A 26,952-nucleotide genomic window follows, 5' to 3' on the forward strand; every position below is an offset into this window, starting at 1 on the left:
TTTCAGTAAGCATTGTATGATGAGCCTTTTACATGCTGTCACACTGTTACCCTGAATTGCCTGGAACTCATAAGGACAATGTTCCCCACACCACCACCCAGTGCAGGGTCGTTTGTCACTCTTAACAGAATATATTTACATTTTGAATTTTTTTTCCCTCCGAGATAGGATTTCACTATGTAGGTCTGGATGTCCTGTAACTCACAGAAACCCACCTCCCTCTGCATCCCAGATGCTGGGATAAAAGAAGTTAAATATTTTTTAAAAAATACTTTTCAAGGGTGGGGGAGGGGTGCATGGCCTGCGTCTGCAACAGCACAGTGCAAATGTGGAGATCGAGGGAAATGTAGTGTCCTCTCACTGTGTGGGGACCAGGGGATCAAAGTCAGGTCCTTCGGCTTGGGTTGCCATCTGCCAAGCACCCTCACTGCTGAGCCACTTCCCCAGACCCACATTTAGTATTTTATTATAAAAATTTCTGCCGGGCGGTGGTGGCACACGCCTTTAATCCCAGCACGTGGGAGGCAGAGGCAGGCGGATTTCTGAGTTCTAGGCCAGCCTAGTCTACAGAGTGAGTGCCAGGACAGCCAGGGCTACACAGAGAAACTCTGTCTCAAAAAAACCTAAATAAATAAATAAATAAATAAATAAAAATTTCATGGGCTAGAGAGAAGTCCTGAGTTCAATTCCCAGCAACCATATAGTGGCTCACAACCATCTGTAATGGGATCTAATGCCCTCTTCTGGTGTGTCTGAAGCACAGCAGCAGTGTACTCATGAATAAAATAAGTTAATAAATCTTTAAAAATCACTACCAGCAATTGCCGTGGGTGCTTTGCAGTAACTGATGATAATGGATATTTCCTTCAGACTTGATGTATGCATGGTCCCATTTAATCCTGAGACTAATGGGTTGCCCATTCCAGAGATGGGGAAAACAGAGATAGAAATTAGTACAATTGCCCCAGGAGGCTGGATCGTTTTTACCTCTGAGTCTGCTTGGTATGCATAACTAACAGTCAAGTCAGGGGTTAGACCCACTCTTGGTTTTTTTTTTTTTTGGTTTTTTGAGACAGGGTTTTTCTGTATAGCTCTCTGGCTGTCCTGGAACTCACTTTGTAGACCAGGCTGGCCTCGAACTCAGAAAAATCTGCCTGTCTCTGCCTCCCGAGTGCTGGGATTAAAGGCATGTGCCACCACACCCAGCAGACCCATTCTTTTTTTTTTTTTTTTTTTTTTTTTTTTTGGTTTTTCGAGACAGGGTTTCTCTGTATAGCCCTGGCTGTCCTGGAACTCACTTTGTAGACCAGGCTAGCCTCGAACTCAGAAATCCGCCTGCCTCTGCCTCCCGAGTGCTGGAGACCCATTCTTAATACTAGTGTTACACTTGTGTCTAATAGAATGTCTTTGCTACCACCAAAATCTGAATAAACGTGAGCCCATTTGTCAGTGAGCTTTTCCTTCATGTGTTCTTATCAGTTCCCCTACTATACGCTCACAGGAGAAATACAAGCTGGGCAAAGTGGCACAAGCCTTTAATCACTTGGGAGACAAAGGCAGGCAGATGATCTCTATGAGTCCAGCTGGCTTACGTAGTGAATCCCTGGACAACCAAAGTGACATAGTGAAACCCTATCATAAGAGAGTATCATAAGAGAGAGAGAGAGAGAGAGAGAAGGTGGGGGGGAGAGTCCACCATGCCCTAGCGACTGGCTGGTGCCTGTTTTAACATTTATCAGCTTACATTGCAATGGACTGTTTGCAAAGCAAAGCTGTTTTCCGCTTTAAAAAAAAAAAAAATGTCCTCCAGGATTAGCTAGTTCCTGGCAAACAACTGAAATTCCAGACTTGCCCAGTGAATGAATGAATGAAAGACCTAATCCAGCCACTTCACAATGCAGCAGGGCTCCCATCAGATGCAGCATGGAAGACTCTGGGTTTCTACTGTAGGGCTCAGCTTTCCTCCTAAGGCCTCAGAGTCACTGGGTCATGCCCGGGTATATTGTAGAGTGGTTGCATCCGGAAGAGGGGGAGGAAGGCCCCGATGCCATAGTCAATCTAGGCTTGGGTTGGAAAACAAGGTTGAAGTTACTTATTAGCAGGTTAAAGGGTCAAGGGTCGAGGCGAGGGGGCTGGAGGCATAGTGGACCGAGCGGCCATCAGAGAACAGTTAAGGCGGAGGTCCCCTCAACTGCAGAGCACCAACTCTCGTCCCGAGATGTTCCACCAAGTTTGGGCGGCTCTGCTCTCTCTCTATGGCCTTCTCTTTAACTCCATGAATCAGTGCCCTGAGCACAGTCAACTAACTGCGCTGGGGATGGACGACACAGAGGTATGTACTGAGGGAACGCCTATGTAGTAGAAGCTGAAAGTCTTGGATAGGTGGGTCGCTCAAGATGGCCAGAAAGCATGTTGAAAAAGGAAGGGAGGAAGAGGGTGTGTGGGAGGCACTGGTGGCTCCTTGTTGCAAACATTGAAGGCCACCAGAATCGCAAGCCCCAAGTCTTGCTCTGCTGACAGATGGGGATGTTGGGTGGATTTTGTGATGCACCCAGCAACTCATCCTTTTGCTCCCTTCATTGCCTCTCCAGACCCCAGAGCCCCACCTGGGCCTGTGGTACTTTATTGCGGGAGCAGCCCCCACCACGGAAGAGTTGGCAACTTTTGATCCGGTGGACAATATTGTCTTCAACATGGCTGCCGGCTCTGCCCCAAGGCAGCTCCAGCTTCGTGCTACCATCCGCACGTGAGTGTCGAGCAAGGAGGCAGAGACACCACTGGGTGTGTTCTCTGCCCCGACTGTGAACAGTCACCACACCCAGCATCAGGCTCCACCACTCTCTGCCCACTGAATTCCACAGCATTACAAGTCACTTTCTGGAGACAGAGTGGGGCCTCACTATCTCTTGGTGGCTCGAAACCCAAAAAGCTAGGGTGTGGGGAAGAGAACGGTGGAATAAAGGATGCTACTGTGTGGTAGAAATGACACTCCATCTTCCCATCTTAACACTGCCACCTTTGCAGGAAAAGTGGGGTCTGTGTGCCCCGGAAGTGGACATACCGATTGACTGAAGGGAAAGGAAACACGGAACTCAGAACTGAAGGTTGGTTCCCACCAGCCCTCCCTTGTCTCGTCTCCCTTAGCCGTTTCCCCTCCAGATTGAGGCTTGGACCTAGGACCTCCTGCATGCTAAGGAGGCAGGCACACTATCACTAGGCCATAGCCCTAGACCCTTTCTAGTTTGAGACGGTTTCACTAAGTTGCCCTGATGGTTGCTGAGGTCACCCTGTAGCACAGGGTGTTGAACATGGACAGGCCTTGAATGTGAAACCCTCCTGCCTCAGCTTCCTGGGCAGCTGGAATCATGGTCCTCAATAGTATGCCTGATTCAGTAAGTCTGCACCTGTCCTCCTATCCTCTCCTGATCCCAACAGGGCGCCCAGACATGAAAACAGACCTGTTCTCCAGCTCGTGCCCAGGAGGGATCATGCTGAAAGAGACGGGCCAGGGCTACCAGCGCTTTCTCCTCTACAGTGAGTGGGGATACAAGGCAGCAAATGTCTGAGGGAAACTGAAAGGCTAAAGAGCCCCCCTAGTTGGGGCTAAAAAGTCCATCTAGTTGGGGCCAAAAAGCCTCCCTAGTTGGGGCCCTTTAACATCCTTTCAGAACAGGTGGGCACTTCAGCAGGTCTTTAGGGAGCTGGGAAGCCAGGGCTGAGAAGCAGGAACACTGACTGGCCTGAATTTTCCCCGTCCTTCCAGATCGGTCACCACACCCTCCAGAGAAGTGTGTGGAGGAATTCCAGTCTCTGACCTCTTGCTTGGACTTCAAAGCCTTCTTAGTGACTCCCAGGAATCAAGGTGAGGGGTTGAAGTCACCAAGTCTCCTGTGGGTAAAGAGCTCTGTGCAATGTCAGCAGGGGCCGTGGTCAAAGGCAGACATTATCAGAGTGGGTACACTGACCCCTCTAATTCTCATGGGCTAGAATGGTACCAGAAGGAGTCATGTGCAGTCAGAATAGTGACACACACTGTAACCTCTGCCACACAGCTGGCAGAGGCAGAAGAATTGCCACAGATTTAAAGCCAGTCTGGTATACAAGTGAGTTTCAGGACAGCCAGGACTATATATATAGTGAGGCTGTCTCTCAAAAATAAAAACGAGCCGGGCGTGGTGGCGCACACCTTTAATCCCAGCACTCGGGAGGCAGAGGCAGGCGGATTTCTGAGTTCGAGGCCAGCCTGGTCTACAAAGTGAGTGCCAGGACAGCCAGGGCTACACAGAGAAACCCTGTCTCGAAAAACCAAAAAATAAAAAATAAATAAAAACGAGGGGCTGGAGAGATAGCACTGAGTGCTCTTCCAACGGTCCTGAATTCAAATCCCAGCCACCACATGCTGGCTCAACCATCTGTAATGAGATCTGATGCCCTCTTCTGGGGTGTCTGAAGACAGCTAGTGTACTTACATAAATAAAGAAATCTTTGGGCAGGAGAGAGCGGGGCCAGACGGGCGGGGCCAGAGAGAGAAGAAAAAAAATATCTGAAGTGTACTTACATATAATAAATAAATCTTAAAAAAAAAAAGAGGTGAAAGATAGGTTTCCTAGTATTTAGAGCAGTGGTCTTCAACCTTCCAAACACCCTTTAACACGGTTCCTCACGTTGTGGTGACACCCCACCCCCCAACCGTAAAACTATTTTGTTGCTCTTTTGCTACTTTTATGAATCATTTAAGTATCTGATATGCAGGGTATCTGTACGAAACCCCTGTGAAAGGGTGGTTTGTTCCCCCCCCAAAGGGGTCATGACCCACAGCTGGAGAACCACTGCTTTAGATAAAGGGAGGAGAGGGCCAGATATAGAGTCTCCTACCTTACTCCAGTGCCAATGGCACTCCTCCCCTGGACGACCACCCTCTTACTCTCTCCCTCCTCCCCCCACAGAGGCCTGCCCGCTGTCCAGCAAGTAAGTGACCAGTGACTTCACCCGTGTCCTAGACAGACGAGATAGGAGCCCAGCTTCGAGTGGAGAAGCCAGCGACTCCCACCCCCCCTCGTGGATAATAAAGATGATTTGTCAGTCCTCATCTCCTGGGTTTTGTCTGCAGACATCAAAGATATCATTTCTCCACTTTGACCTTCCCCTTCCACCTCACCCCCTGACGGGGACACCTCCACTACCTCAAACCCCCGGCTCTCAGGCATCAGGAAGGACACTGAGTGGAACCTTTCACATTGGACTGGTGTATTTAGGATGTAGTGTGGCACATTTATTGCTGAGTGAGCAATGACTGTGTGGAGAGGCAGGCACGGTGCTTCCTTCCCCCACTGCCCTTCAGAGCTGCCAGCTCTTCTGTGCTGCTCCTCATGCCAATCCAGCCCACAGCAGCTCTGTTTCGTCTGGCTCCCACCAACCTGCAGACCCTCCCTGCAGGTACTGCGGCACCTGAAGCCCCTTCTTCTCCCTCAAAGCCTCACTCTCCTCTAGACTGTTCTAGTCCTAGGATCCAAGGGACACTTCGGGTCTCCCCATCAACTCTTAATGCAGAGATCTCTGTCCTGCCTCTGGCCCCATCCACCCCTGCGCTTAGAAAGGGCCCTGTAGTGTCCATTCTCCACAGTTGCTTTTATTCTATTTTGCTTTTAAAAAGTGGAGGTGGAAATTAAAAAAAAAAAAAGTGGGTAAATGTAAAAGCAAGAAATAACAAAAGCTGGTGACTTTGCCGGGCATGGTGGCACACGCCTTTAATCCCAGCACTTGGGAGGCAGAGGCAGGCGGATTTCTGAGTTCCAGGCTAGCCTGGTCTACAGAGTGAGTTCCAGGACAGCCAGGGCTATACAGAGAAACCCTGTCTCAAAAACCAAAAAAAAAAAAAAAGGCTGGTGACTTCAATGGTGATGTCCCATTGTCCATTACTGGCCACCCTAACCAGCCCTGTCTGTCAAGTGTGACAGGAGCGCCTGTGCCTGAGTTTCCTCCCCATCCCTGAGGTCTCTGTGCTTACAATCTGGGTTTCCCCACCTTCCTCCTAAAGGCCACCCCACTATCTTTACCCTTTGCTCCCACCCTCTCCCAGTCACAACACCCTTCCGGGACCTTCCCTCTGCTCCTTGGCCTCCCTCTCCTGCCCCTCACTCTCCCAATCAGCGGTCTCCTCATCTTCAACAGGTTCCCGGAGGCTGACAGCCAGCACCAGGGCCTGCAACAGGCCAAAGAGGCAGGCAAAATGCAGGGGGTGGGCAGTAAGTAAGCTCAGCACAGCGTGGAGCCCATGTAGGGCGGCCAGGAAACATAGCAGCCCGTGTAGCCAGAGGCCCACAGGTCCTCGAAGGCCCAAAGCATCCAAGATGGCTCGGAGTGGCCTGGAGCACAGAGCCAGCAGGGCTGTGGCAAGCAGCTCCAGCAGGTGCAGGGTCAAGTTGGTAGAGATCTGCAGGTACTCCTCTGGGTCCTGCAGGTAATGTGAAGGAGCCCCTGGTTCCCCCCGTAACCAACGCAGCAGCTTCTGACGGCGACCAGGTTTCTCCAACAGGGCTTCTGGCCCAGTGGTGCCTAGTCTCCCTTGAGCGGACACTCCAAGGTTCTTCACGCCACCTGAATCCACAGGATCCCAGGCAAGTTTGGGAATGGTTCCTCCAGACTCCAGTCTTGCAGGCTCTTGAATGGTAGAGGCAGTCTTGTCCCGCTTGAGGGAATCCATTCTTTTGCTCCCCAGTTGATCCACTTTGAGGTCCCTGCTAGACTCTGGAGCAGCCCCGGGGAGCCTCCGTGTTCCTGAATCCTTGGTCTTAAGGGGCCCCACATCTCCCATGGTCTCTGGAGCACTGTCCCAGTCACTCCCCGAATTCTCTGGGGAGCTGTCCACCCATCTGGGTTCTGGGGCAGGCAAATCAGCCTTTGTTGATTTCTTTCGACCCCAAGGTCGAGGTAGCCAGCCACCAAGCCGTCGAAGGAACATGACTGAGCTGTGCAATGCGCTTCCCAAATCTGTGACCACTTCCTGGCTCTGCTTAAGACTCTCAGGATCTCCTCTGAAGCCAGAAGCAGTTCCGGTTCAGAAGAGGTGTCTGCTTGGTGATGTCGTCCTACTCTGAATTCAGAAAGGACTCACACAGCCCCAAGTGTGGTAAATGGTCTGCTTCCGTGTCAGTCTAGGGGAAAAGAAATCCATTTGCCACCCCACACACTAACAAGACTTCTAGGGCCCGATAAGGCCAGGGTCACCCCCACAATGTTCTGTGCTTTCAGATTTCCTTCCCAGCAGTCAGCACCCCAAGTTTCACTCACCAAGACCACATCCCAAGGTGCCCCAGAAAGGGGAGAGGTGGTGTTCCATTGAAGGAGAGAAGGTGGTGGCCCAGGGTCCTTCGGTCCTGAAACTGAGGAACCTTAAAATCGCTGCCCAAGGGAGCTCAAGGAACAGGAAGTCTCTGTTGAGAGGAAGACAGGATGGAAGTGTCCAGCGAACTCCAGTCAGTTAAGTGCATCCCTTAACTTAGGAAGCTATCGTTCCAAAAAGTGGCCCTACTGTCCCGCGAGGGCGCAGCTGAGACGCGGCCTCCGCAAGGTCAGAACAGAGATGTCCTTGGAGATCGCAGACGCAAGACACAGTGCAGGCCTACCTGGGGACCCAGGCGTCTGGGTGCTCGCGCAGTGAGTAGCTGTGGGGCCCAGCGTCCGGGGAGCGGCCTCCGGGAGCCGTGCGAGCCCGGAAGCAGCTGTACCGGGTCGGGAGGGACCAGCGTGGGCGGAGCTCCGCAACCCGTGAGGCGGACTCGACAAAGCGACCTCCTCCGAAGCCCCCGCGATTCACTAGCGCAGGCGTAGAGAGAGGACCACCTAAGGCCCGACCCTGAGCACGAACCCGGGTTCTGCTGCTCACCTCCCAGACCTTCCCGCCCCTGACACTGGTTAGGTATTCTAGCCCTTAGTTTGGGATTTTTTGTTTTGTTTTTCTTTTTTTTTTTTTTTTTTTTAAGATTTATTATTGTTTTGTTTTTCAATGTAACTTTAGCTACCTTGAATTAGCTCTGTAGACCAGACTGGCCTTGAACTCAAGAGAGATCTGCCCGCCTCTTGTCTCCTTGATTAAAGGCACGCTGCACCACTGCCCAGCTTTGTTTTTAAGGACAGGTCCCCTATATATGTAGCTTAGATCCCTATGTATATAGCTCAGGAAAGGCTTGGACATATGTAGCCCAGACTTCCTTTGAGTCGATCCTCTTGCCACTGCTTCCCTGTGTGGCGATTCCAGCTGCTCTGTGGTTCTTTCTCACAACCCCCCGCCATTCCTCCATTTCTCACCTGTGATATCTTGTAATGCTGGTCCAGAAAGGTAAATAACAGGAGCCACGTGATTTAAGCAGCCGCCCTTTGGCATTTCAGACTGGGGTTTGAAAGCTTTCACGTTCCTAGCACTCTGTATAAGCATCCCAAGGGGTTGGGGGTGGCAAGTACGGAAGAGAAGTGTAGAAAAGCATATTGCCTGGTTTTCAGGGAGTGAAATGTTGTCTTAGGACTGCCTTAAGCCTTGGAATCCTAACTCAGTAAGCAGGTATGAAGCCCTAGGTTAATCCCCCATGCTGTAAAGCCCCATGTAGCACTCCAGAACCAGTTTTAGCTGAGTTTGATGCCAGCCTGGTCTACACATAGTGAGAGACTGTGTCTCAAAAAACAAACAAGGGCTGGAGAGATGGCTTAGCAGTTAAGAACACCAACTGCTTTTCCGAAGGTCATGAGTTCAAATCCCAGCAACCACATGATGGCTCACAACCATCCGTAGTGAGATCTGATACCCTCTTCTGAGATGTCTGAGGACAGCTACAGTGTACTTACATATATTAAATAAATAAATCTTTAAAAAAAAAAAAAAAGAAAAAAAATCCTCTTGAACTTTTTATCTGGGAGGTCAGAGCTCTGGTCACAGCTAGAATGTCACACAGGTTGGATGACATTAGTTTCACTGGCCAATCCTGCAGGACTCTACTTCCTCTCTGGGGACTTTTAAATTCCCTACCACAAGGTATTACACTTCATCACAGCTGGCTTCCTCAAGGAGTTCAAGGTTTGTGTCGGGCAGAGCAAAGCAAAGTACCTTTTGCCTTTCTCCCAATGTCAGCAGCATCTTTTGGTTGCATCTTGTCTTGGAGAGGAGCCCCAGGGTCTTCCCAGTGTTAGGCAGGTGCTCTAACCAAGCTATGCCGGCCCCTCTCCAGCACATAGCACACTTGGTTTATGATACTTGTCACTGACTTGACTGGCCTAGACACATACTCAGAGGGGTGTTTTACAAAGTGGGGCAATTCCTAGTGTGTATATGTGTGTGTGTGTGGGGGGGGAGTGGTTCAAGGAGAAGGTAGAATGCAGCCAGCAGGACTAGGGACTCTCTTTTGTCACCTGGAGAGCTTGTCCTTTTGGCTCAAGTGAGACTTCCATGTGACTTAGATTTGTTTCAATTCCCTACTATATCATTCAAGAAAGTAAACAAACCACAAGGAAGGAAGTTTATTTATCTCCCAACTCTCTGCCCTTCTCTTTAAAATCAGAGCCCAACAGCCCAGGCCTAAGGGTTCGGAAGTCCAAGTGTCCAAGTCAGAGGCCCAAGTCCAGCGAGTGACAGACCAGGGCCAGTCCGTTATCAGTCAGAACTCGAGGTTCATGTACAGTCTTAGATCACGCTCCCAGGCTCTGCCTTTCTCTTCTCGCCTTCTGTTCTCCCTCTGACTTAGTGTGGCAACTCGAGGGACTCTCTCTCTCCCAGACACAGCCCGAGTATCCCGAGCTGCAAAGTGTGTGACTCGGGGTTGGGGTGGGGATCTATAACCCAATCCTTCCTGGTCCCTCTTGAGGATAGTGGGGATAGGGTTGGCACGGCCTTCACCCCGGGGTCCTAGGCCCATTCCTGGTTCCCAGCCACCTCTTAGCAGTAGCCTGAAGCCAGGACTGGAAGTGGGCACCCCAAGGGGAAGGTTGGAGGGCTGGGGTTTCCTGGACAGTGACAGCAGGTGAGCAGTAGATGTGCGGTGGTTGGAGTCTTCAAAGTGGGCACCACAGTCCTCACAGAACTGGGACGAGGAGGGGGTAGATCTGCAGAAAAAGAAATATGTTATAGAGGAGAAAAAAAAAAAAAAAAAGACGAACAGAGCCTCAAGTTGTTCAGGCACCAGGCAGAGCTGAGCAAAGTACTTTTTGCCTTTCTCCCAATGTCAGCAGCATCTTTTGGTTGCATTTCATCTTGTCTTGGAGAGGGGCCCCAGGGTCTTCCCAATGTTAGGCAGGTGCTCTAACCAAGCTATGCTGGCCCCTCTCCATTTGTCCTGAAGGGAATATTTAGAATCCTGTCAGGTAGGCCTCAAGCTCTCAGGAATAATGAGTAGTGCTGGCATTTATAAAGTGCAAACTGTGTGACAAGCACCATGCCATCCTACCCCAGCCCTTTCCACATTAACCTTTTTTTTGTTTTTGTTTTTTCGAGACAGGGTTTCTCTGTGTATCTCTGGCTGTCCTGGAACTCACTCTGTAGACCAGGCTGGCCTCGAACTCAGAAATCCGCCTGCCTCTGCCTCCCAAGTGCTGGGATCAAAGGCGTGCGCCACCAATGCCCGGCAACCTACTGTATCTTAACACCCCTTTGAGAAAAAGTCTTAGCCCCAATTCTCAGACAAGGACTGAGATTTGCAGACATTAGGCTGGCACTGCAAATAAATGGAACCAAGATTCAAATGCACAAAGACCACGCCCATTGCTACTCTATGACTGAAGACACCGGAGGATAAATAGCTGCTGTGGGGCCCTTGGTATGAGGTGCCCAGGAAAGGAAGAACACAATAAAGATGGGTGTAAGAGAAAGCTCCCTCCTCACCGGTTCTGGTTCTCGGGGCTCCTTGTCTCTCCATGACTCTCTCTGACCATACGGGCTACCTCAGGGAAGCCTGCTTCTTCAGCCAGCTGGGCAGCATCTCTGCCTCCCAGGTCACAGACTCCGACCCAGGCAGCCCCTCGGCCCAGGAGATAGCGCACAGCGGCTCCCTGGCCTGCTCGGGCAGCACACATCAAGGGAGTCCACCAGAAGGCATCACGAGCATTGATATTCCCTCCAGCTCCCCCTGCCTCTTGGGGTTCTAGCAGCCTCCGGAGTTCTGTCAGATCCCCATTCTGGGCTGCCAGCAGGATCCACTGGGCCATCCTGTCTTCATCCTCAAGTGCTCCTCCTTGTCTGGGGACTCCTGCTGCTGCAGGCTCCCTCGTCACTCTTCTTCTCTTCCTCTTCCTCTCCCTGGTAGGTTCAGCTCTCTGGGGCTTAGAAGAACTACTGTCATCTGCGATTAGAGCCTCATAGAAAGCCCGGGCAGCCGCCCCGTCCAGGACGGGCTCTGCTTTCTCCTGCTGTGGTTGCTGCTGCCCATCCTTCCAGAGGTCACTGGAGTCAGCCGCTGGGGTAAATGCGATGAGGGATGGCCTAGACATGCCTGTGAGAGAAACAAGAAAATGAAGACTGGGCAAGGCAAGGATGTGACAAGCGATCCAACCTTTCAGGTAGCTATTGTGAAGATGACCAGCACCACCTTTGGAGGCCCGCTGAGATGGGGAAGCAGCCTAGAACTAAAATGGGCCTCCCATCCCAAAACTGACTTCATACCTAGGATTCTGTGGATGTCACGATGTTAATAAAATTTCATGAGGGCATAGTAGATATGAATCTGTGTAGAATGCTTGCTTCAAATTTGAGAATTCTAGATTCTATCAGTAACACAGAAAAGAAAAAGGATAACAGGATAAAAATATTCTACAAGACAGTTGTTAACGGATTCTGTATTCAACTCCCATCTTCCTACAAACAAAAATGCCAGGCTCTCTCTGAAAACATCCCACTAACACACACAGTTAGGAAATATAAGGTCGACCCCCCACCCCGCTTTTTTTTTTTTTTTTTTTTTTGGTTTTTCGAGACAGGGTTTCTCTGTATAGTCCTGGCTGTTCTGGAACTCACTTTGTAGACCAGGCTGGCCTCGATCTCAGAAATCCGCCTGCTTCTGCCTGGGATTAAAGGCGTGCGCCACCACTGGCCGGCACAGGTCGACCTTTTAAATCTTGCTCGATTTTATCTAGGGGTCTCCTTTTCCCAGATTAAAAACAGGCATGACGTTACTCCGGGAGGTTTCCGGGGAAGCTGCATTGTCACTTCCGTACCGCAAAATGTCGCTCTTGTGATCTGTAAGAGTGGATACAATCACATAGCCTCAGGGCGGAACGACGCATGCGCAGCAGCAACAACAACAAAACATCCACAAGGTTCAAGTTTCCCGCGCTGGAACCTTTTCAAGCATCCTCGTAGTAAAGCATCGCGTGCCCAGTAGCGCGAGGACCCAAGGGGGAGCCTGTCGGTTGGGGTCCTGCTTTTACATAACGCCCCCACAATGCCCTTCGCCACCCTCCGCGTTCAGAAAGACTCTGAGGACACAGGGGGTAGACCTGTGGGATGCCGAGGAGCTGTGAGATGAAGTAACATCACGGTTACCCCTCACCACTACTCTGAGCAGGGTTTGAAGAACAGTCAGGGTCATCAGCACAACGCTGCACCCCAGCTCTGAGGAGATGGAGAAGTACAAAGGGACAAGCGGCGGCAGAATGGCTGGCCCCACCTCAGGTTAGCTCGCAGGGCAGTCCAGGTTCTCACGCCGCGTGCACAGCTCAGCGCATCCCAAGCACACCCGACCTAAGTCCCTCACCACGACTCTGCGCATGCCGGAGCCCGAGCGCACTCTGTCGCGGGCCTGGCGGGAGAACCAGGATCCCGTGGGTTGGCCTGGCACAGGGAGGAGGGAGAAAAAAAGCAAAGCGGAACGCTGAGGGAGCACCGCAGGGATGATGATCTGCCCGAGGACCTACCCGGCAGCTTAGCGAGCCTAACAAGACTATATTTCCCAGGCTTCCTGGTCGGGAAGACCCCTGCTCGGCTTCCGCTTCCGGTGGCGCCTCGGTTCGCCCCGCCCCCAGACGGCTTCCTCTAGGGCCTCGCGGCCCTTAGAGAGTCATGCGCGGGGCCTCTTGGGATTGGTAGTTTATCTTCCCCTCATTTCGTCAGTTTCTCTCTGCCAACGGGACTACATCTCCCGGCGTCCACGGAGGTAGGGGGCGGTTCTTGGCGCCTGCGCGTTGCCCTCTTCTCACCCAAACCCTCACCAGTTTCCAGTGTCCCCCCCCCTCCCTACTTCGTCTGCTGCGGCCGGGTCGGCTTTTTGCGCTGTAGTGGTCTTTGCCGTTCCTTGGAAGCACAGCTCCCCTTCCCCGCCCCAGTCCCAGTCCCCGTCCGGCCGGTGAGTGTGGGGTTGTCCCTGCGTCGAGTCGCCCGTCCCTGGGCGCGGCACTCTGGTCGGTCCTCCTCGATGTGGGGGCGACGAAGGAAGTGACCGGGTCGGTAACCGAAGGAGGTCGGGGGCCCTGGGGGAGAGGAGGCGGCTTGTGGGGACGCTCGTGAGTCCCACGGAAGTGTGGTGCCTTCGCCAACCCTGCGAGTGCAGGAGAGGCCGGCTCTGTTGGGGAAAATGAACTTCGGAAGCCTTGGGACAGGCGCCAGGAACATGCAGGCACCTGCGGTGGTGGGGAGCCGGAGCCGAGGGCCCTGTCGCGGCTGACATGGAGGGGAGAGGGGCCTGGCCGTGAGGAGTGCCAGGGACGAGGGTCACACTAACAGATCAGGACCTGTCATTTTCTGGAAAGTAACGAAACTCATTGCTAGCACACTGCAAGGGGGCTGAGGTTAAGGAGAGAAGCTTGGAGATGCTTCAGAGGCCGGGATCCTTCAAGCCTGGCTGGACTCATTCTTCCGTCGTTGTGGAGAACGTGTGGGAGGAGGGAAGAGACAAGAAACAGCTTGGTCTCCACTTACTTAACGCTCTTCTTTCTCAGCGGACATAAAGATGAGTAGCTCTGAGGAGGTGTCCTGGATTTCCTGGTTCTGTGGGCTCCGTGGTAATGAATTCTTCTGTGAGGTGAGTTTAGGTCGGCCAACTTCACATGCACTCGATGTTTTATTTTATTGAGAGCAGATTTCGATGGAACTCACTATGCAGCCTAGACTGGCCTTGAACTCCTGGCAGTCCTACTTCCTCAGTCTCCTGAGTGCTAGGGTTGCAAGGTTTTGTCAATATGCATGGCTAACAGAGGTACCTCTGGGTGACCATTAGGATAATTAAAATATTTCATGTTAAAGTTGGGTAACGTGCAAAGCCCAGTGGGTTCAGTAGAAAATTATAAATGCCTTTCAGAAATTAAACTGTTTAGCCTTCATGATTCCCAAGTCTTCAACTCAGAGAGTTTGTTATTCCCAAGATGGCAAGTGCGGTTTCTAAAATAAGCTTGTGTCGAAGCTGAATAATGTCTTTGTCTGCTGGAGATGGTTAGCCTTAAAGAAAGGGGCTGCAGGTTTTTTTTTTTTTTTTTTTTTTTTTTTTGGTTTTTCGAGACAGGGTTTCTCTGTGTAGCCCTGGCTGTCCTGGCACTCACTTTGTAGACCAGGCTGGCCTCGAACTCAGAAATCCGCCTGCCTCTGCCTCCCGAGTGCTGGGATTAAAGGCGTGCGCCACCACGCCCGGCCTGGGCTGCAGTTTTTGTGAGACTTGAGTACCTCTGCAGAATTGGGAATAGGACACAAGAGAGGTGACTTGGCTGAGGATAAGACATCCCTTGGGCCCAGGTGGAAGATGGGCCTTCCTATATTATTTTCAACCTCTTGGCTTCCCTGTGCCCGTAGGTGGATGAAGACTACATCCAGGACAAATTTAATCTTACTGGACTCAATGAGCAGGTGCCTCACTATCGACAAGCTCTGGACATGATCTTAGACCTGGAACCTGGTAATGTGCCCCTAGGGTTGTTGCTGACTGTGGGGTTGGTGATAAGTGTGCACTCCCCTCCATAGATGCTTGGTTTTCATTTTCTTCTGGTCTCTGCTCACTCGCTTCTTGAGGTTGCTGTTGGGTTGTTGTTGGTGGGGGGTGGGAGGTGGAAACAGGGTTTTCTTTTTTAAAGATATATATATATATTATGTATATGAGCACACTAAAGCTGTACAGGTGGTTGTGAGCCTTCATGTGGTTGCTGGGAATTGAATTTAGGACCTCTGCTCTTGAGTCAACCCTGCTCACTCAGTCCCTGCTCACTCTGGCCCAAAGATTTATTTATTATTATATTTATTATTATAAGTAAATACACTGTAACTGTCTTCAGACACACCAGAAGAGGGCATCAGATCCCATTACAGATGGTTGTGAGCCACCAGGTGGTTCCTGGGATTTGAACTCAGGACCTTAGGAAGAGCAGTCAGTGCTCTTAACCGCTGAGCCATCTCTCTAGCCCGAGACAGGTTTTCTTGGGTAGCCTTGTCTGGTCTAAAACTCATTCTGTAGACCAGGCTGTCCTTGAACTCACAGAGATCTGCCTGCCTCTGCCTCCTGAGTACTGGATCACAGACTGGCTTGCTTCTTGAATTTCTAAATTTCCTTTTAATAATCCAGCTCTCTCTCCTATCCCCAGATCCCTTGCTCCTGTCTTTTCTCCCCCACCTCAAGCCCTATGCATTCATAACCCAAACTGGACTTTACCCCTTGTTCTTTCTGCCCTGCTTTCGATGGCTGAGTCGTGGCACACACAGCAGTGCTTGGCTTCTTCACTGTTTTGATTCCTTATGACTCTTGCTTTGTCTCCATGCTCTCTGAAAGTAGCTCAGTTCTGGTTCGTAACGATAGTTTCCTCTCGGGTTTGGTGTGCTGCTGCCTCTTTCCCTCTGCCTCCTCTGCGTTCGTGTGTTTACATTTACTTACTGTGAAAAGAGAGGCAGGCAGAGACTAAAGAGGAACACAGAGAAGGCCCTGCCGAGCAGTCTTGCTTTGTAGAAGAGTCAAAAGCCCAGGTTTCTGGGTCAGATGCATGGATGATGGGTAGGGCAAGGCTCAGAAACAGGTACTAGAGAAACTGGAGGCGCCACCTTGCAGGTAAGGTGGGGTTACCCAGGAAAGCTAAACAAGCGCCACCCCACCCACATTTCAGATGAAGAGCTGGAAGACAACCCCAACCAGAGTGACTTGATCGAGCAGGCTGCTGAGATGCTTTATGGGTTGATCCACGCCCGCTACATCCTCACCAACCGAGGCATCGCACAAATGGTGAGGCTCTGCTCCTGCTCCTTCTGCAGGGAGGGAAACAGGTGCATGGGTCCGAGGCCTGGTTCCTACCTGGCAAGGAGCGTGGCAGAGGAGAGAGGGAGAGACCCAGAGCGGGCTGAGGAGTGAATCCTCACTCAGGGTCCCATTGAAGGTGTTTTAAGGACGGGAGATGAAACCGGAAAACGAAGGAGTTTGCAGGGAACAAATAGCAAATGGCCCCTGGGCTCTGCAGACTGCCCCACAAAGGAAAGGCACTTGAGTTTGAGGACCTATCTCAACAGAGAGGAGGCTTCTAGTCAGAAGTGGGAGACATGGGGGGGACCATGAAATGAGTTGAGATTGCCTCTTCATGCTCACCCACCAGTCCCTTCTGTTTTACACACCTTAGTTGGAAAAGTACCAGCAGGGAGACTTCGGCTACTGTCCTCGCGTATACTGTGAGAACCAGCCAATGCTTCCTATCGGTGAGTGTTGAAAGTGGGAGAGGAGGGCACTGGCTGGCAGTCCTCCCAGAAGCTGCCTTACTGTACTCAGTGCCTGAGTCCTTTGGGAGGTTGGGGAGCGCTGGGGATACCTGGTCTGCAGTCTGGCTGTCTATCTCCCAGGCCTTTCAGACATCCCAGGCGAGGCCATGGTAAAACTCTACTGCCCCAAGTGCATGGACGTGTACACACCCAAGTCCTCCAGACACCACCACACGGACGGCGCATACTTCGGCACTGGTTTCCCTCACATGCTCTTCATGGTGCATCCAGAGTACCGGCCCAAGCGACCTGCCAACCAGTTTGTACCCAGGTGGGGAGCAAAGACAGTCACAAAGGATCAAAGAGCTGCCCAAGGACTGGAGAGAATTGAGGACAAGCATAGCCCTTTCTTGAGGCCTGCCTATCCCAAAGTCAGGGTTTTTTCCTGCTGAGCGGCTGGAGAAGTTACTTGCTTGTCAGTCCATTTTCTTATCTATGAAGCAGGGATGCCAATAGTACCTGCCTAGCAACAGTTTTAAATGGGTGGCACTTGACTATTTAAACAGTGACTGTTGCTGTTCCCATTTTGGATGCTCAGCTTTGTGATTTAGCGAGACTTATCATCCTGGTTTTTTTTTTTTTTTTTTTTTTTTTACTGTATACCAGGGGAGAAAGATTCCATTTTGAACAGGTACTAAATCTTCTTTTTTTTTTCGAGACAGGGTTTCTCTGTGTAGCCCTGGTTGTCCTGGAACTCACTTTGTAGACCAGGCTGGCCTGGAACTCAGAAATCCGCCTGCCTCTGCCTCCTGAGTGCTGGGATTAAAGGCATGTGCCACCATGCCCGGCAGTACTAAATCTTATTAAATTTGAAATTTCCTGTATGGGTTGGGGGTTTCCCCTGGCCTCATGCCTGCCGAACCGTCCTCTCTCTCTGAGCTATACTTTCACTGTGTGTTTTTGGTTGGTTGGTTTGGCACGGGTGTTGTGAGGGGCACAGGGAATGTTTGACAGGGTCGTTGTTGGCTAAGTTGATCTCAAGCTATAAATAAGACTATAAATGAGGCAGGCCATTACCTGGCCTGGAATTTTAATTTTAGTGAATGTTTATGGTACATTCTTAAGCTGGGGATGGTTGCACAAGGGGAGGCAGAGGCAAGCAGATCTCTTTATTTTGAGGCCAAGGCTCTGTTAGACACAGAAACCCTGTCTTGAAAAACTAGCCCCTCCCCAAATAAGAGAGAGACATGTTTCATGTATTCATGTGCAGGGAGATTGGGGTCCTGTGGAGTCGATGTGAGGAGGCTGGGGTGGGAGTGACCGCCACTGGCAGGGCCAGCAAAGAGCTTACCGTGCTGCCTCTCTGACCTCCTTCACCCAGGCTCTATGGTTTCAAGATCCATCCAATGGCTTACCAGCTGCAGCTCCAAGCCGCCAGCAACTTCAAGAGCCCAGTCAAGACTATTCGCTGATTGCCTACCCACCTCTCCCTCTGTCTGTGACACCACCATTCCTCTGCTGCCACCCTTTCAGGAAGTCTATGGTTTTTAGTTTAAATTAAAGGAATTGTTACTGTGGTGGGAATATGAAATAAAGGAAGAAAAGGCCATGAGCTGTCTCCTACTGTGTGTTGCTGGGGACAGGCTGGGGGCAAGAAGGGGTGGGCTACTGCACTCCGGGAACCCTCTTGCTCTAGCCCATCCTCCCTAGGTTGGAAGCAGCCCAGATTGCGGCTTCATGAATCTGTACCATGTACAGATAGTGTGTCAGAGCAGCACTCTAGGTTGGGTGAGCGCAAGTGCACGATTGAAGGGAAAGGTTTCAGAGGTTGGAGAACACCTGCTCTCTTGGGGCTGGGGTTGTGGCTGCTGTAGGGACTTTATGGGAAGTCCCCTCCCTCAGTCTTGCTGTTAAAGGGAATATAACCCTACAGTAAATAAAACTGGAGAGGAGCCAGAGAGCCCCAACTGTTGCTCAGTGGTGTCTGTGCCCCCTGCAGGGAGACCTGAGCCAGCCATCTGGAAAAGGTGGGAAGGCTTGTCTCTGGCCAACCTCTCCCAGCATAATGGGGGCCAAGCCTACTGTATGGGTGGACAGCAGGTAGTGGCAGAGACAGGTCCCTGAAGTGGGGGTACAGGCCTTTCAAGGCATGTCTAGGATGAAGACACCTGATAAAGAGCCAGCTGGTGCTCTTCTTTTTTTTTTTTTTTTTTTTTTTTAAAGATTTATTTATTTATTATATGTAAGTACACTGTAGCTGTCTTCAGACACTCCAGAAGAGGGCGCCAGATCTCGTTACGGATGGTTGTGAGCCACCATGTGGTTGCTGGGATTTGAACTCTGGACCTTCGGAAGAGCAGTCGGGTGCTCTTACCCACTGAGCCATCTCACCAGCCCCCAGCTGGTGCTCTTCTGTGGCCTACACAGGAACCAGACAATGTGGGTGAGGACAGGCCTTCTTCCTGCCAATAGATGACTTCCTCCTCTGGTCCGGATCCTGCCTCAGGCAGGAATGCACCTCTGCACCCACAGCAGTTTCTGCTCAGACTGCCTGTCAAACTCATTCTGCCTCTGAAGATCAAGAAAGGTGGGGCTTGGGGGTACTTTGTGGGAGTTGCTCCTCTCCCCCCAAATTCCATAATGAGGGCCCGCGAGCTTGTAGGTATGCTGACCATGGTGGGCTTTGCGTTGGGGAAGGGTAAGTAAGACCAGGGTCTGGGAGGAGTGGGGACAGCTGGTCCTGGGTGTGCTTGAAAGAGCTCTTGGCTCCATCTCCTTTGTCCTCTGTGCCAAGCTCCAGTTGCCAGAGTCCGTACCTGCCACCTGTGCCTCTTAGAAGACCCTTCACTAGGCTGCATTTCTGGCTCAGAAAAGTGCACCATCAGCCTTCCATCGCCGTGTATGGTGATCACCATCTATAAAAGTGAGCCAAGTTCTAGGCAAGGACTGATGGGTGGTAGAGCAGTGTAGCTTGGTCTCTTTAGCATGAGGGTTGTTGGGCCACACGAGGAAGAGAGTGGCATCTCTGAAGGGGAGGCGGGGTATGCAGACAAATGAATTGATTTATTTTTTCTGCCCCCCCCCTTTGTGTTTTTGTTTTTGTTTTTTTAATTTGTCTTCTGAGAATCTATGGACTAAAGTCAGGTCTGCGTGAATGCCGGGAAGATAGAGGTTCGGGAACAGTGGGAAGCCATTAACCAGGGTTATAACTGTCCCCTCTCCTCTAGATACTACTGTTCGCTTCCACGTACGGGGCTGTGGACAGCATCATTCCTACCGATGTCAAGAAAGGCATATGATCTACCAATCAGAGTACTTGTATAAGGCCGATTGCTGCCAGTACGATTACTGCAACTCCTGGTCCAGTGCTCAGCACCAGAGCACCCTGTATGGGTCCCCAGGAAGCCAGCTGGGCATGCCCCTGTCAGCGTCTCAGATAAAACAGTTTTACCAGGTCCTGAACCTCTCTCTGCCTCAGCCTGGCTTCCATGCTCATAAGGTGTCTGAGGGTCTGGAGTCTCTCATTCTGCCCCTGGAGCTGGGCTTGTCCATTGCTGACCTGCGCCAAATATACTTGTTCCTCAATAGTTCAGGACTTCTGGTCCTTCCCTGGGATAGACCCTGATGTGTTCCCCTTCCTAGATTCCGCTCTGTCCGAGAGACTCTTCCTTTGAGGGGCCCAGCATCCTGCTCTGCGGTCTGTGAACACTCAGATCCTCTGGTGCCCTCTGATCTCTTAAGCTTTCTGCTCTACATGGCCAGCTTCTGTATGGCACCTGGATCTGGGGGCTGGTTTGTCTTCCTCCTATTCAGGAAGCTTAAGGATGGTTTTCACCAAGGCTGACTTGACAATGATTCCCATTTTGAGTGTCACTGTCTTCGTGTACCCTCAGTCTGGTCATATGCCATATCTGAGCCTCAGCAGCAAGGCCAAAGGGTGGACTTGCATACCTTTACATCTGGCACAGCGACCTATCTCACTATCTCCACCATCCTGGTCCGCTGTCCTTGGCCTCATCATTTCACCTGACTGCCTGCCTTGTAAGGGGTTGCAGTGGCTCCCATGTCTCCTCTGTAATAAATCAAAACTTGGCAAAATCTATGTCACATTTTTTGGCAGTGTGTGTGTGTGTGTGTGTGTGTTTTTCAGGTTCAGATGTGGGCAGGTGTAGCCAGGTCAAAGAGTTAAGTGTGGGATTCAAACAGGATTACCAAACCCCGCCCACTCAATTTGGTCTTTATGGCTTCCTCTCAAATTACCCAAAAAGGCCACATCCTTCCCCTCTGCTTAGCTAAAGACCAAAGTTTGAAGATAGATGCCCCACTTCAACTATAACCTTCAAAGCCTGGAACATTAAACTCACGTCCTGTGCCAGGTTTTCACCTAAGAATAAACTCAAGTTCATGTCCTTGTGTAGTGAGCAACCTGGATCCCTTCAAGGGTCCTGGCACCTTGCAGTATATCTCAGATGCTAGAGGCTGCAGCTGTTGAATCTTTGTTCTAGTATTTAGGGGATTTTTTTGAGACAAGGTCTCAAGTATCCTCAGCTGGCCTTGAACTCTTGATCCTCCTGCCCCTACCTCTCAAGAGCTAGAATTACAGGTGTATGCTACCATACCCTAAATACTGAAAGTTCCTGATCAGGCATGGTGGTGTACGCCTTTGATCCCTGTGCTTGGGAAACAAAGCAAGTGGATCTCTTGAGTTTGAGGCTAGCCTCATCTATATAGTGAATTCCAGGACAGTCAAAGCTACAAATTCATCTCAAATAATAAACTGAAAATTTTCAAGCACGGAGAAAGCACTCATGGATGCTTTGCATTACTCTGTTTTATTATTCAACAGAGGACACTAATGTCATCCAGGGGTCACCAGCACTTCCAGGTGAGTGTGATCAAGCTCACCCCCCTCTCAGCCCAGTGCTAGAGCCACTCTGCAGCAAGAGGTCCCACTCCCCTTTGCTCCAATGCCTGAGTAAGTCAGTCCTGTAGTTTGAAGTGGTCACCTGCGCCTGAGGTCACGGATGTCCAGATCATGCATGCGCAGGTATGTGTGCTTAGGGACACATACATACATAGAGCTTTGGGGCTTGTTTTGGCCTTTTGCGATTTGGTCTCACGCTGATGCAGGCTGGCCTTGATCTCCAGGCTGTCCTGCCTCAGCATTCTGAATAGATCAGATGTGTGAGCCTCCAGGAGCATAGATCAGGTGCACGAGCCTCCAGGAACGGCAGCCTGTTTTGTAAACCTTCCCAGCAGAGCACAAGCTTGTCACAAACACACCAGAGGAAGCTATTCAGTCAGCAGACGCCTTGGCCAGCACCCAGTGTGCCCTCATGCCCTTCCTGAGCACACCTAACTCAGGTAGACGCTGCTCACAGCAGCTTGTGTGGTACAGGCTGTAATGTTAACACTCGGGAAATTGAGGAGGGACAATCTGGAGTTGGAGGCCAGTAAGGGGTATACAGTAAAATCCACACTCCCTCCCCAGATGGACTCTGGTCAGATTTAATTGGTCAAACTGGGAGCCAGGTTTAGGAAGGAACACTAAACTTGGGAGTCAGAGAGCAAGGTTCCTTGGTTTTCTTGAGGCTACTGTCCCCTCCCCAGTGTCTTCCTTGAGCACCCCTCCTCCCTGGGTCTACCTTATTGCTCATATTCTGTATCTTGCCAATATAGCCTCTGAGCCCTCTCAGTTCACCCCCTCTCAGCTCTGGTCTGACAGTGCCTCTCAGGATACCTATTAATCTAACCAACCCAACCTTCACCATAGAAGGGCATCCAGTTCCTCTTCAATTTTATATATCTAGGTCTGGGCAGTAGAGGAGCTCCATGACAGGCTAGCTTCACCTCCATCAGAGGAGACAACAAACACTTTGCATACTATTTTATTTGGGGGGAACACCTGGGAATTTTGGACCAAAGAGGGGGCTGAACAAAATGGAGGTAGGAGAGCATTGTGGGTATGGATGGAGAGGGGAGGCCAGCCTGGGGTCAACGATGTAGTGAGTGAGGGCTTTGGAGTTGTCCCGATGGGTTCAGATGGAAATCTAGTCCGGAGGTCAGCTGGCCGGACGTGGCGGGTTCCTGCTGTCCTAGTGCATGCTATTCTTTCTGTTGTCCGGATTGTTGCAGAAATCCAGGAAGCAACACTGATAGAATATCCAAAAGCCAAACACCGGGGAAGCACGGGTATATGAACAATGAACCATCTGCTCCTTGCTGTAGCAGTCACTCACCATGACATTAAAACCGCTGCCTAGGGAGGGAGCACAGGCACAGAGCCCCCAAACTCACCCTCAGTCCACACAGATACCACTACCACCCTTACATCCTTCCCTGAACCGAGAGAAAGCCATAGAGAACCGAACGGGATGGCCAGTGAGCCTGGGCAATGGAAGCTTTGCGTGGGAAGCTTGAGGGATTTGAAGTTGTGACCATGCAAGGAGACCAAGCGTCATGGACCATGAGGAGGAAGACATGGAGGTATACTGAAGGGTGGGCTGCAGACAGGGTGTGGTTTTCTTCAGCAGAAGAGGATAGAATGGGGCCGTGCAGCTCAGTGGTAGAATGCAGGCACAAGTCCCGAGTTTGAGTTCTAGCATCACAGGCGAAAGAGACTGGGGAAATGGCTCAGTGGTCAGGAGTGCTTAATGCTCTTACAGAGCTCAGGTGCACCTCCACGTTGTCCACACTGAGCAGCTATTAATTTAGTAAAGGTAGGGGGTGGGTAAAAGAAGAGAACGGGGGGGTGGGGGGGAGGATGCTGTTAGTCCTCCAAGCAGGAAATGATGGAGACACCTGAGTGGGGATCAGGGGATGAGAAGAAGCCTTCTAAGCTAGGAAGAAGTCTGAGACTGCTAGTTAAAGCCAGGGAAGCAGACAGGGACCTCTGTGATGTATGTCAGAACAAAGGACCAAGCTGCCTGAGCATGAGCCCCAAAGTGTCTGCAAGGCCAGAAGAGAGTCTCTGACAGCAGGGGATGCTGACCACTTAGGACAGCCCAGTGCCTCTGGAGAGCGAGGGCCCTTCAAGGCTGGACAGCGTAGGAAAGTGGGAGGTCGTGGCTCTGAGCTGAGAAGGAAAAAGTGCTGGAACGTCTAAGGGTGGTGGAAACAAGACTTGATGTATCGCAAAGGACACTGGGAGGAGGCCTGGTGGGGAGCTGGCCCAAGGTGGGAGGAGGGGTCCCCTTACTGTTCTTTATGTTCAGGGTGACACAGCTGCTGCCCAGAGGTGTCAGGCAGGTGTCAGACCCCAGGAGGCACCCCAGCTCTTCTGTCTCCAGCAGACATCGGTAGCAATGCAGGTACTTGTTCAGTGGAAGGGACTGAGGGTGAAGGTCCTCAAGCTTGGTATCGCCTAGAACAAAGAGGAATTCCATGACTCAGATGTCCCTGCCCCATTCCAACGGAACTGTGGCTCTACAACTATAAAACCTCTGCTTCTTGAAAGCCGTCTGCCTTAACAGACCTCTTGTTAGACGTCACTGCCCTGCCTGGGCTTTAATCTGAGCACTTGGGAGGCAGAGGCAGGCGGATTTCTGAGCTTGAGGCCAGCCTGGTCTACAAAGTGAGTTCGATGGCAGTCAGGGCTACACAGAGAAACCCTGTCTCAAAAAAAAAAAAAAAAAAGTCACCACCCTTGCCTGTTTGGCCGGTGCTTCCTCCTCTTTAAACCCCATACTCAAGGGCATGGTTGGGCAGATCTCTGAGTTGGAGGCCACCCTGGTTTACAAAGTAGCAGGCCACAGCCAGGGCTCCATAGTGTGAGATATGTCTCAAAAAAAGCTATCAAAGCTGGGCGTGGTGGTGCACGCCTTTAGTCCCAGCACTTGGGAGGCAGAGGCAGGCGGATTTCTGAGTTCGAGGCCAGCCTGGTCTACTGAGTGAGTTCCAGGACAGCCAGGGCTACACAGAGAAACCCTGTCTCAAAAAAAAAAAAAAAAAAAAAAAAAAAAAAAAAGCTATCAAAACAACAACAACAAAACAGACCTACATTCTATGTTATACCCCCAAAGAAATGTATCCATTTGGCATATATTTGAAGGGCTAACCTATACCCAGCATTCCATAAGCCTAATTTACATTTACAGGGGAAGAAGCTGAAGCTGTCCATCCAGCCCTGTTAGAACAGCCTTTCCTCTATGACTTAGTCGTTTGGTATCTCATCTGATCTAAGTGCTATGCTAGGATTGAAGTCATGGGTTAGAATTGAAGAAATGTAGTAGTTTGTTCTCTCTCTCTCTCTCTCTCTCTGTGTGTGTGTGTGTGTGTGTGTGTGTGTGTGTGTGTGTGTCTGAGTGCTCTATCTGCATGTATACCTAAATGCCAGAAGAGAGAACAGATCCTTTTATAGATGGTTGGGAGCCACCATGTGGTTGTGGTTGGTGGGAATTGAACTCAGGTCCTCAGCCTTCTGTATTTTCTTTTAAACATCACACACACAGACACACACACACACACACACACACCTGGCTTTCAACCTTCTTGGCTGAGTACTAGAATTGCCACCGGTGGGCACGCTTTCTTTTCTTTTCCCTTTTTAATTTAGTTTTTCAAGAGTTTATCTGTGTAGCACTGGCTGTCCTGGAATTCACTCTATACGCCAGGATAGCGCTGAACTTAGAGATCCTCCTGCCTCTACCTCCTGGGCACTTGCCACCCCTGTCCAGTTCCAACATGCTTTTTTACAATGTGGTCTTCAGAGGTGAGAACAAGGTCTGTGAGAAGACAGAGAGAGTCTGTGTCCTGTAGACAGGAGACCTCAATAGCCCCATGCTACCTGCCTTACTCTGCTGTCTGGTCCCTGGACAGGCTCATGTTGGAGGTTAGCTACCAAAGGCCCTGTTCTGTCTCCCAATGAACTGCCTGCATATGCAGCCCCCTCTTCCCTGGCCCTTGGTCCAGTCCACATGTTAAGAGCCCAGGACGAACGGATAGCTTAGTGTAGTGCAAAGGCTTCTTTCTGCCTTGTGAATACAACTCCAGTCCTCCCTAGTCTGTGTTGCCCTTAGAGCTGGAAATGATCCCTTCAGTATCTCCAGAACACTGTTGTTGCAACAGCAACAAGGCTGTCCCGAGAACTCTCCTTTGCGGTGACTGACTATCAGGCCATCACAGTTCCTGGACATTCCCCACACATCTGCCCATGGTATCATGCCTACCGCTGGTTTCACTTGTATATCATGGACAGAAGTGTCCAGACCCTTGGAGAAACCAGAGTTTCTCCACCTAGCTGGCCTGGTGACCCTTCTGACTCTTTGGAGCAGTGTCTCTCAACCTGTGGGACACGACCCCTTTGGAGGTCAGATGACCTTTTCACAAGAGCCCCATATCAGATATTTACCTTACAATTCATAACAGTAGCAAAATTACAGTTATGAAGTAGCAAAAAAAAATGTTATGTTATGGTTGGGGGTCACTGCAACATGAGGAACTGTATTAAAGGGTCGCATCATCAAGAAGGTAGAACCCCGCCAGGTGTGGTGGTGCACGCCTTTAATCCCAGCACTCGGGAGGCAGAGGCAGGTGGATTTCTGAGTTTGAGGCCAGCCTGGTCTACAGAGTGAGTTCCAGGACAGCCAAGGCTACACAGAAAAAACACTGTCCCGAAAAACCAAAAGAAAAGAAAAAAAGAAGGTGGAACCACTGCTCTGGAGCCACTTACCGAGAACCAAGGTCTTCATGACCAGCACTGTTAAGAGGACAGCACACAAGGCTTGGGGGACGCCATGGAGTCCCAGGGGCCTCAGGGACCAGCTAGCTGCAGGGCCTGCCATAAAAAGCATGGCTTCTCTCCAGCCTCCAGCCTGGGCTTATATTGGTTGGAGAGAGGCTGACCAAGAGGAGGGAGTGGGGCACCAGTCTGAGGTGGAGAACGGCACCAGAACAGGCAGTGCAGAGTGTCCTCAACCCACAGCTCCCTGGGCCTAATATCCTGGCTGGAGGCAGGAACGCAGAAGGACTTGTCCTGTCTGTTTCCCTTCCTGGTGCTCCGTAAAATACCCTGACAAAAGCAACCAGGGGAAGGGGGAGTGTTTATTTTTATTTATATGTTTTGATGTTAATATCATTGTCATCATCATTATTTATTTATTTATTTATTTATTTATTTATTGGTTTTTCGAGACAGGGTTTCTCTGTGTAGCCTTGGCCCTTGGCTGTCCTGGAACTCACTCTGGAGACCAGGCTGGCCTCGAACTCAGAAATCTGCCTGCCTCTGCCTCCCGAGTGCTGGGATTAAAGGCATGTGCCACCACGCCCAGTTTATTATTATTATTGTTGTTATTATTGTTATTATTATTACTTTTTGAGACAAG

General features: G+C 50.8%; 6 protein-coding genes across 9 annotated transcripts; 3 read left to right on the forward strand and 3 right to left on the reverse strand.

Moving 5' to 3' along the window:
- Nucleotides 1–2,102: 2,102 nt before the first annotated feature.
- Nucleotides 2,103–5,089, forward strand: Apom (apolipoprotein M). Its single transcript, XM_021150121.2, has 6 exons — nt 2,103–2,332; nt 2,592–2,746; nt 3,025–3,104; nt 3,436–3,534; nt 3,764–3,862; nt 4,947–5,089. The coding sequence occupies exons 1-6, from the start codon at nt 2,219–2,221 to the stop codon at nt 4,970–4,972; spliced, it is 573 nt and encodes a 190-aa protein (XP_021005780.1). The 5' UTR covers nt 2,103–2,218; the 3' UTR covers nt 4,973–5,089.
- A 136-nt stretch (nt 5,090–5,225) lies between these two features.
- CUNH6orf47 (chromosome unknown C6orf47 homolog) lies at nt 5,226–7,425 on the reverse strand. Its single transcript, XM_029471517.2, has 2 exons — nt 7,291–7,425; nt 5,226–7,154 (listed from the first exon to the last, which is right to left on the reverse strand). The coding sequence occupies exon 2, from the start codon at nt 6,959–6,961 to the stop codon at nt 6,080–6,082; it is 882 nt and encodes a 293-aa protein (XP_029327377.1). The 5' UTR covers nt 6,962–7,154; nt 7,291–7,425; the 3' UTR covers nt 5,226–6,079.
- A 2,058-nt stretch (nt 7,426–9,483) lies between these two features.
- On the reverse strand, nt 9,484–12,941 carry Gpank1 (G-patch domain and ankyrin repeats 1). Of its 2 annotated transcripts, none has more exons than XM_021150113.3 (4): nt 12,645–12,941; nt 11,993–12,214; nt 10,865–11,471; nt 9,484–10,089 (listed from the first exon to the last, which is right to left on the reverse strand). In XM_021150113.3, the coding sequence occupies exons 3-4, from the start codon at nt 11,467–11,469 to the stop codon at nt 9,645–9,647; spliced, it is 1,050 nt and encodes a 349-aa protein (XP_021005772.1). In that variant the 5' UTR covers nt 11,470–11,471; nt 11,993–12,214; nt 12,645–12,941; the 3' UTR covers nt 9,484–9,644. The 2 variants fall into 2 exon arrangements, with proteins under 2 accessions (XP_021005772.1, XP_029327374.1); XM_029471514.2 differs by lacking the exon at nt 12,645–12,941 and adding an exon at nt 11,642–11,742 and having other exon boundaries at nt 11,993–12,180.
- On the forward strand, nt 12,450–18,242 carry Csnk2b (casein kinase 2 beta). 3 transcript variants are annotated; one of them, XM_021150116.3, is made up of 7 exons: nt 12,450–12,649; nt 13,912–13,994; nt 14,756–14,858; nt 16,051–16,166; nt 16,555–16,630; nt 16,772–16,961; nt 18,012–18,242. In XM_021150116.3, exons 1-7 carry the CDS (start codon nt 12,598–12,600, stop codon nt 18,100–18,102), a joined length of 711 nt encoding a protein of 236 aa, XP_021005775.1. In that variant the 5' UTR covers nt 12,450–12,597; the 3' UTR covers nt 18,103–18,242. The 3 variants fall into 3 exon arrangements, with proteins under 3 accessions (XP_021005775.1, XP_021005778.1, XP_021005777.1); XM_021150119.3 differs by lacking the exon at nt 12,450–12,649 and adding an exon at nt 13,054–13,130; XM_021150118.3 differs by lacking the exon at nt 12,450–12,649 and adding an exon at nt 13,159–13,319.
- Nucleotides 18,243–19,189: 947 nt separating this feature from the next.
- Nucleotides 19,190–20,255, forward strand: Ly6g5b (lymphocyte antigen 6 family member G5B). Its single transcript, XM_021150120.3, has 3 exons — nt 19,190–19,328; nt 19,425–19,553; nt 19,858–20,255. The coding sequence occupies exons 1-3, from the start codon at nt 19,271–19,273 to the stop codon at nt 20,253–20,255; spliced, it is 585 nt and encodes a 194-aa protein (XP_021005779.1). The 5' UTR covers nt 19,190–19,270.
- A 2,470-nt stretch (nt 20,256–22,725) lies between these two features.
- On the reverse strand, nt 22,726–26,421 carry Ly6g5c (lymphocyte antigen 6 family member G5C). The gene is made up of 3 exons (XM_021150108.2): nt 26,301–26,421; nt 23,829–23,993; nt 22,726–22,889 (listed from the first exon to the last, which is right to left on the reverse strand). The coding sequence occupies exons 1-3, from the start codon at nt 26,419–26,421 to the stop codon at nt 22,726–22,728; spliced, it is 450 nt and encodes a 149-aa protein (XP_021005767.1).
- Between the last annotated feature and the right edge of the window lie 531 nt (nt 26,422–26,952).

This window comes from Mus caroli, unplaced genomic scaffold (assembly GCF_978045245.1).
Source record: "Mus caroli unplaced genomic scaffold, Mus_caroli_1 scaffold_18, whole genome shotgun sequence".
Lineage (NCBI taxonomy): Eukaryota > Metazoa > Chordata > Mammalia > Rodentia > Muridae > Mus > Mus caroli.